The 9,640-nt window shown below is 33.2% G+C and overlaps 1 protein-coding gene across 1 annotated transcript; it reads right to left on the reverse strand.

The window, feature by feature from the left end:
- Positions 1–3,816: 3,816 nt before the first annotated feature.
- LOC130719913 (sm-like protein LSM3A) lies at positions 3,817–5,322 on the reverse strand. Its single transcript, XM_057570510.1, has 3 exons — positions 5,200–5,322; positions 4,426–4,521; positions 3,817–3,897 (listed from the first exon to the last, which is right to left on the reverse strand). Exons 1-3 carry the CDS (start codon positions 5,308–5,310, stop codon positions 3,817–3,819), a joined length of 288 nt encoding a protein of 95 aa, XP_057426493.1. The 5' UTR covers positions 5,311–5,322.
- Between the last annotated feature and the right edge of the window lie 4,318 nt (positions 5,323–9,640).

Raw genomic sequence — 9,640 nt, forward strand, 5'->3', positions numbered from 1 at the left:
TTTGTTGAGGACTTCAATTGATTAAAAAAGGTTGTGCATGATTCAGTCATCTTTTTTTTTGTGACAACTATGCTAAATAGTTGAATATTTTTTGTATATGCAAGGGTCACTTTCTTTGTTGCACCGTTATTTCTAGGATTTTCTTACTATGGTCTCTGAATTTATTTCATGTTTTTAAACAAGATAACTAATATATCAATTAGTCAAGAGACTCTTTTGTTTAACCCCATGAAGATATCTCAAATAGTCAAATTCAGTAATACATTGATCTTATTTCTTGTCAATGATGTTGGTCTCATACGAGTACCGCTTTGTTTTCTTATGGCAAGGTTTGAAGTGTTTTCACTCTACGGGGATGTAACTTGCCTACCACTAGGCCAATACCTCGTTGGTATTAGTATTAGATATACAGTTTTAAAACTTCAATTTGAATTCTACAATTGAAATTTCTTAAAACTTCCATCACCATTAATAAGAATCATAATTTCATTGACTAAATTTTGGTAATATGTTACTACTAAATGAATTTATTCTACTGGAGCACATCTTTATGAGCAGAAAAGAAAACTGGTTGTTACCAATGCAGCTGACCATCACTTAAGCTTTCTTTGTTACCCAAGCAAGTTGACTGTTAGTATGTTTTGTAACTACTAAGCTGTCAATTAGTAAAATTTATCTGTTTAATATTTTCATATAATGTTTTTATTCTTTATAATATTGATTAATTCTAAATAGCTAGAATCACCTAGATGAGAGAGGGGGTGGAACTCTCACTTATTAGCGCAATTGGTCCCTGTACAACAGGTTTATTGCTCTCCAACCTCCTTTTGATGGCAATTCTCATGATACAGTTACGTGGATTCATCCTAAGGATGGCAATTTTTCAGTTGCTTCAGCTTATGGTGTAATTAAGGGGGGCATTCAAACCTCCCTAAAGTCAGCTTGTCGTCCACAATTTGGAGCTGGAAATGTGATGGTGTGTTGAGTATGCTTTTTCTAGGTTAGGCTAGTATGTAGCCTTTTTGATGTAATGTAATGATGAAATGCAGAACATAATTAGATATGTTGCTTGTTGCTTGTTTCAGTAGATTTACTTTTTTTCTTTTTAGCAACGCAGTCATAATTACAGCAGAAAATCTAACACTCAATGTATTTTGTATAAGTATGTCTTTTAATGAATGAAAATTATCTGCTGTTATTCCTCTCCATTCATACCTAACAAATTGGGATCAAGAGCTCATTTGATATTAAGGGGACTCTTAGCATGAGAGAAAAAAAAATAGTGAGGAACCCACAAACTAGAATGATATCCAACAGCTCTTCCTTGTTTCCACCTCCTGTATTTGTATAAAGAAACTTTTTTCTTTTGTCCTCAATTATAAAAAAGGTAGTTACTAGCAATAAATTTATAAAAAAATAATATTAACATTCCTAAATTACTCATGAGAGTGGTTTGACGTGGATTGCTAGGTATTATAATTATTTAATTTTGTGATTGTGTATGGATTTTATTTCATTTCGGATTATATCAAATTTCATCTTGGAACATGAGTAGCTTATTGGGGTGGCTTGGCATATCCAATTTTGAACTAGGTGACCTCTAATATGCACCACTTTTAGAGTGGTGCAATTTTACACCACTTTTTTTTAACCTTGTATAATAGGTCAACACATTTTTTTAAAAGAAATTTAATATATAACAAATTTTTAATGATATTTTTTTTAAAAAAAATTAATGTGTTGACCTGTTATAACCGGTCAAAGTAAGTGGTGTAAAATTGCACCACTCGAAAAGTGGTGCATATTAGGGAGTCCCTTTGAACTAACCAATTTCAATTTTTTAGCACCAAAATAAAGTATGATATACATTTGTTGGAATCAAGTGTCAGAGTCAAGTCTCACATCGGAGAAGTCAGGGCAAGAGGAGGAGTTTATAAGGAGATGGACCCATAAATCTAATGCCTTAAGGTTTTGGGTTAAGATGTGGTGTCCAAGATCTCCTTGTTGTTTCCCCTCGACCCTGTCCCATGGGTCCTCACCCTGTCTCTCCCAACAAGTGGTATCAGAGCCGATGGTTCGTGGGACCATAACGGCTCCTTGTTTCGAAAGTCTTCCTAGCAGTGTGGCTAGGCGGTGGGTTCCGTTGGCAGCGAACGGCGGTGCAAGGTGGATAGCTTCCGCAGATGGGAGGATCATGGGTGATGTGGTTGAAGGATTCACACTTGAGGGGGAGATTGTTGGAATCAAGTGTCAGAGTCAAGTCCCACATCGGAGAAGTCAAGGCAAGAGGAGGAGTTTATAAGGAGATGGACCCATAAATCTAATGCCTTAAGGTTTTGGGTTAAGATGTGGTGTACAAGATCTCCTTGTTGTTTCCCCTCGACCTTGTCCCATGGGTCCTCGCCCTGTCTCCCCCAACAACATTTACTCTTGATCCAAAGTAGTAGGTTTAGTTAAAAATGTGTTGTTAAAATTTCTATAATATTGTTTGTTTTTTCACCAAAAAGTAAAACCACTGTTTAAGTGTTTCTCCCAGGAGTTAAATAACATATTTGATGAGGCCTTTTAAAAACCTTCCACTCCATTCCACTCCATCACCTTCCCCCAATCCAAACGAAGCCTTAGGGTTCCGCAAGCTTTTAGTTCACGGTTCTCCAAACATAACTAGAATGGGAAAACAAATATAGAAAAAGACACCACATCAATTCAAGGCATGGAGCCAAAAAGCCTTGTTCATGAGCATGCCATGATTCCCATGCTTAAAACAGAACATAAAACCGACTGTTTGACAGAAATCACTAGCAAACATGCCAAATGCATGGGCGGATCTACTTGTAAGTGAGGGGGTTCAATTGAACCCCCTGAACAAATATTTTTTGCACTTATACCCCTATATAATATATTTTTTGAACCCCCTGAAATTTTTAAATTACACTAGTAGACTAAGTTTTGCACCTATTTGCACTAAAGACTTACTCCTCTCACTCTCTCTCACACACACGCGCACTCAGCCACTCATCATCTTTCTCTCGCTACCCTAAGTCCCACCCAACTGAGATGTGAGAACTGCAATCAGAATCATCGTATGTAAAATAGTTCAATCTCAAATTATACTTCCTTTGTTCAATTTTTCTGTTTCGAGTTAGTTACTTAATTCTTGAAGACAATCGAATTATTCATTTATCTGATATTTACTGAATTGGAAACGTTCAATGAGAATAATATATTTTTCTGGTGTTTTCAGTTTAGATTTCTCACCTCAGTTGGTCAATTTAAACTAAGATATTTTGCATGTGCATATATACATAAATATTAATGAATCATACATACATATACATGTGCATATATACATAAATATTTGCAGATACAAAATTTTTTCAAGTGACAGGTACTTTTCCTCTGTTTTTACTTATTTGGGCTGCTATTTTCGTTAGTAAGTAAAATAATAAGAGAAAGTCGTTTTTATATATTTCTGAAAGTTTTATGTAAGATTTAACTTAGTTTTCCTTCGATTGAGGGGAGAAAAGAATCGCTACTGTTAGTGTAAATTGTTCAACGATTTCATAATATGAAATCACGTAGAGGACAACTATGACTTGTATAATTTCTGATGTATAAACATATTAAAGTTGTTTTTAATTATATTTTTACCGATGTGTTCATGTGAAAAATTTGAACCCCTGGCCGGGGGTCCTGGATCCGCCACTGGCCAAATGTGAAGGTAATCTAATCAATAATCATATGCTATGAAGTTATACAATTCCTTCAAGTTGTGATAATTGTCATTAGAATGATCACATAGTTCATCAATCCATGTCATGCAGTTCTCAGTGGTGGGGAAACCAATATCACCCCATCTCCTCTAACAAACAGGAAAGGAACTGTACGCCTTGTAGTCTGAAATCAGAATACGAAAAAATCACTCAAGGAAAAGCATCTTCAAATCAAAAGTAGCATGCATTTTCCTTTGTGAGACAAGACAAAGTGGATTAGCTAATGCAGGTTGAAGATAGTAAATATGCATCTGGCATTTTCCTACATTTGTTGACATCCAAGATCTGAAATAATAAGACCAATAGTGCGAGAAATGGAAAATAATCTAATCTATAAACTACCCAGAAGTATCTAGCTTTTACTTTACAGGTTCTCATCTATGAGCACTTCATTTAGGTGTTAGTTATTTTCAAATGATGTTTCCACAACCAAATTTCATTCATTCAAATTTTCTACTTAAACTACCTTTCAACTTATAAACTATAACCATCTCTTCCTAAACAGGACTGCAGGAGTATGTATATGGATGCTGCCCTCATTAATGCTTATAAGCTATAATCTATGATTGATCAAATTTTCAAGCAATTATTCACAACTCTACCATTTAGCTTTGCTGAAAAAGAATATACATCTTCGTTGATTACAACGTACCCTCACAATTTCTTCATATGTCTCATCATCGATTTCCACAGTAGTAACAATTTCTTCAACATCACCAAGAATCATATTGAGATGCTGATCATAAGCCTGAAACTCAAATTGAAACCACAGCACCAATGAAAATAGGGGAAAAAGCACATCAAGTCAATGAAATCTTAAAGATCAAATTAACACCAAGTGCCTATTTAGGAGCAGAGAAAGGAAGTCAATACAGAAATTTTGAAAGAATTCTCCCTTAACAAAATATCATTCATGCAACCTAGATACAAAACACTGTATGTTTTCTATAAAATAACATTTGCTTATTTTACAGGAGAATAATACTTTGACAATTGATCAGTCAAATATATGGTATTATCCAGTGTTATCAAATCGCGATCGTGGACCATGGCTGCGGTGAGCCAAAATTCCGCTATTTCGGCTGCTATTTGGCGGCGAATAGCGGAAATAGCGGGAATAGAGCACTATAGCGGGCAATAGCGGCGTAGCAATTAGCCAAAAATCCGCTAACACTGACTTAGGTACAGAGTTTTGAGTTTTGACATGTTTGATCGGCAAGTACCTGAGCACTTCTTCATCAAAGAATGTCCATTTGTTTGAGCTTTGCAAAGATGAGAATAGAAAGAAAAACATGTTAATGGAAACTCCAATAAACTCATCATGTATAGGATTTATCTATCTTAAAACCAAGTTGCGAACCGTAAATGTTGGTGAAAAAGAGTGTAGAAGGTGAAATTAACAGAGAGAGATTAAACAAGTACGTACATGAAGCTTGCCGCGAAGCTCTCTGTCAGAACGAAGCTTGACGTAGATACGCTCGTCGAGGCTGAGCCGAATGAGATCCAAAGGCTCCTTCACCGCGCTTTCTTCCTCCATTGTTGCCTCTTGGTTTCAACGGCTCTCTGGCTAAACTCTGTTGGTTTTTTTTCACATATCTGGTATTTCCAGTTTTCCACTCATGGGCCTGTTGGGCTTTGGAGTACTGTTGAAAAAACAATAATTACCAAAAACAAGTTGAGAAAAATGGTATGAATTTGCATCGTACGCGAATTTATAATTTAAGTGGTAAGAACTAGAGACATAAGAGTTGAGTGAGATAAATGGTGAATGATCCAGGTTTGAATCCTTAGGAGGACTAATTTACTAACATTATTAACAACTAGCATTTGTCTATAAAAAAAAATATTGATGGGTGACACAACATGATGGTGCAAGGAGTTCGCGTTGACCAACGCGAATTTATTGTGGGCGGATTTCGCGTTGACCGTCATTAATGGAGTTTCAGAGCATATAAATCCACACTACGAACTTGCAATCTTCACATTGAAAAGTCAAACTTAACATAATTGCTTTTGTCTATTACAATGGTAGAGTTTTCAATGACAATGAAGGTGTGATTTTTGAAGTCCAGAAGAGGTCCATGCATCTCAAACGCAACATTACATTCAACAACTTAAAGAGGAAAATTCATGAGAAATTGAAGCTCTGAAGTAACCACGTTATTTCGACCGTGGACTTCAGATTCAAGATTTCATCTAATCCAATTTAATTTACAGGTCACGATATATGTTATATTGAAGATGTGAGATTCTGCCATGACAATGTTGGAGTTATACGTTGGAATTGTTGAGGCCGGAAGTTCATCAGTACTAGTCTCAACGAGTCCGATGAATACCTAACCGATGTTGAGTGATGAAGGCGTTAGACAAATGAAGGAGTATGTCACTGAACCAGACAACATTCCTTTGTCTTACACATACAAAGAGCACAAGTATGTACAACCAACTTATCTCTACATTGCCGAATATACCGTGTTTGACTTAAATCATTTTTTGTTGTTGTCCCAAACACCACCCATTTTGAAATTCTTCTTCACACTACATATATTAATTGGGATCACCCAGATTAAGAGATAGGTTTTTTTTTTTTCATGGTCTGGATGTGCCTAGCTTGTGGCAGATAAGTGATGATTTATATGTTGGTTTACGTTTTGACAGCAAGGAAGCTATTTAGTTGCCCTAAAGCACTACTCTTTCAAACTTCATCAAACATATATGGTGGGCGAATCCAAACTAACATATTTTATTGGTTACTGTCCGAATGTCATAGATGACTACCCTTTGAAGATGAAGGAACGTGAAGACAAAAAAACAAACAAATAAGTGAGTTACATCCAGGTGAGGAGGATCGCATAAATGCGTCAATGCAATGACTACTAAGGACTGCACCAAAATGACTTTTGACTTCATATGCGCTTACATACTAGATATGATACTTGTCATGATTATTATATCCTTACTCTTAAAAATAATATTAACTCCCATTTTGTTCTAAGGTGGTAGGTATGATAAGTGATTAAGTGCTCACCATCTGTCCCCATTGCTTCCACACAGGAGAGGATCAGCAAGCAACTTAACTATCAAGTGTTTAACATAAAAGCATGGAATGCCAAGCGAAAGACACTTGAAGGGCCCGTTTGGTGGTCAGGACAGGATAAGATATGACAAGATAATAATCATATCATGTTGTTATTTGTTGTTTGTTGCGCCAGCAGGATAGGATAACACTATCATGTCTCCTATCCTATCCTGTCCATCATGTGTAAAAGTTATCCTGAGGGGGAGCTAGGATAGAACATTATAGGATATCGGTTATATATTTTCTTTCGGTATCCTAGCTCCAAATTAATTTATTTTATTATTTATATAATTTATAATAATATTAATTAATAAATATAAAAATATTAGTTTAACTAAAATAAAAAATAAATAAAATTATTATTCATAAATAGTAAAATAGATTACTCACTTACAAATATTGATTTATTAATAGTAACAGACAAATTTAATATTTTCATCTCCTATTATTTAAAAATAATTTATCTACTTATATAATAATTTAAATATAAATTAATTTTACAATTATAATATTTTAAATTTAGTTAATTCTTATTATTTATCGCGTGTCACAATTAAGTGAAAACCAATTGGTTACAAATATTGATTTTTTTTAATAGTAATAGACTAATTTTCTATTTTTATCTCCTACTATTTAAAATTATTTGTCTACTTATATAATAATTTATAATTTAAATATAAAATACTTTTGAAATAATATTCTTAATTTAATTAACTTTTATTGCTAATTATCACGTATCACAACTAAGTGAAAACTTAAAACCAATTTTTTAATTGCATAATTTTATTTAAAATATAAACTATCTTAAAAAAATAAAATAAGCTAAATAATAAAATTTAAATTAATTTTAGTTATTTTAAAATATAGACTCATTCATGAAAATGTATAAAAAATTAAATTTAATAGAATGTTCAAATTTTAAATATATTTTTTATTCAAATATAAATTTGATACATTTTTCCTTATCATATCTTGTCCTTATCATGTGCACCCCAAACACAGGATATGATAAGAGTCTATCCTGCTCTTATCATATCATGTTGCTATCATGTTCATAAATCATATTCTATCCTGACCACCAAACGGGCCCGAAAGGTCTTTGGCGATTGGCAAGAAATCAAGAATCCTACAACGAGCTCCTAAGGTGGCTGGAGTGTATTATATTTTTGATAAATTTTAGATATTATATTTTTGAAAGATTAGATATTATATAAAGTCACTCGTACACGATTAATTCATTTAGTTATAGTATACACCACATGATAGATTCCGTCAAAAAAAAAATACATGATAGTTTAATTGATAGAATTTTAAATATCTGATTTTTAAATTTTTTGGTTACAATCTGATTGTTAAATTTAAAATGGATGAATACTCTTCAGCTAATTATAAATTTTTTGAATATCTGTTTTAAGTAAAAGGTCACGCAATTTTAAATGTGTAATTTTTCTTTGTATAAAAATGGATTGTCTAAATGACCCATGGTGAAATTTGGGTTAAATAACCCAATATCTAGGTGGACCAATCACATTTAAGATAAATTAATTGAATTTTTTATATTTTATTTATTAACTTATTTATGATTAAATATGTTTTTGGTCTCTAACTTATACAAGTGAATCTAAAATGGTACCTGAAAAAAAAAAAGCAAAGGTTTTAGTCTTTTAAATTATTTTTCAGATCAATTTAGGTCCCTCCAAAATTTCTTCCATTAAATTTAGTCCTTCCCCTTCATAATTATTTCAAAACCTAAAAATTTATATCTCATCCCAAAACTCAAAGAACTCAAACGCAGCCATGGGATTCTCAGCTCACTTGGTTTTGTGTTGTTGTGTTCTAAAAATTGAAATATAGAATAATGAATTTGGCAAATGGTTTTAATGTTTTGTGAATTCATTTGCTTGCAAATTATTAATGTTGTGCCGACAGGCCTGTGGTGATCGGGTGCTCTACGCGGATTACATGAATGGGAACAACACAGACGAAGCCGTCGTGGGCACCGAAAACGTATCTCTAGTCTCAAGAGCAAGTCACAAGGACGTATTGCTTGGTGTAATCCATATGAAATCACAAGGACGACCTAGGGGTAGGATATAAAATCATAGGGGACTAAATCATACTTGCTGTGTTTCTTATTCTTTCACTTTATTGGGATGAACTATGAGTTTCATATGAATTTTTGGGTCTTGAAAGATTATGAAGGAAGAAGGACTAATTTGATGGAATAAATTTTTGAGGAATCAAAATTGTTACGTACGCTTTATGACATAAGGACCATTTTAGATTAAATAAAAATTTCCAAGGACTAAAACTTTTGTGTTTTTTTCAGGTACCATTTTAGATTTATTTGTATAAGTCAATGACTAAAAACATATTTAACCTAAATACATTGATTAATGAAATATAAAAAATTCAACCAATTTATCTTAAATGTGATTGGTCCACCTAGATTATGGGTTATTTAACCCAAATTTCACCATGGGTCATTTAGACAACCCTGTATAAAAATTATTTAATTGATAGAATTTTAAAAGTAAGTTATTTTAAAATATGTGGTTGGTAAAATAAAAAAAAAACTTTTGAAAATTAGATTATATAGATTATACGTATTTCTCATCCGTTTTAGTTTTTTTTTTAAGCCTGTATTTTGATGATATCCAAAATCAGGGTTAGTTGGTTGGTCACGTTATTGGAAAGGGTTTAAAGGCACCCGAAACATACCAAAACTCAAGTTCATTCTTCTTCTTCTGAGTCACCCTTAGAGGAACAAATCACAGTAATCCCCTCA

The sequence above is a fragment of the Lotus japonicus genome, chromosome 1 (assembly GCF_012489685.1).
Source record: "Lotus japonicus ecotype B-129 chromosome 1, LjGifu_v1.2".
NCBI classification, from domain to species: Eukaryota; Viridiplantae; Streptophyta; class Magnoliopsida; order Fabales; family Fabaceae; genus Lotus; species Lotus japonicus.

Coding starts and splice junctions, on each gene's coding strand:
- LOC130719913 (XM_057570510.1), bottom strand. CDS start 5,310: ATGGAGGAAGAAAGCGCGGTGAAGGAGCCTTTGGATCTCATTCGGCTC. Junction 4,522..5,199: donor AGCTTCGCGGCAAGCTTCAT/GTACGTACTTGT, acceptor TTTGAGTTTCAG/GCTTATGATCAGCATCTCAA. Junction 3,898..4,425: donor CATATGAAGAAATTGTGAGG/GTACGTTGTAAT, acceptor TTCTGATTTCAG/ACTACAAGGCGTACAGTTCC.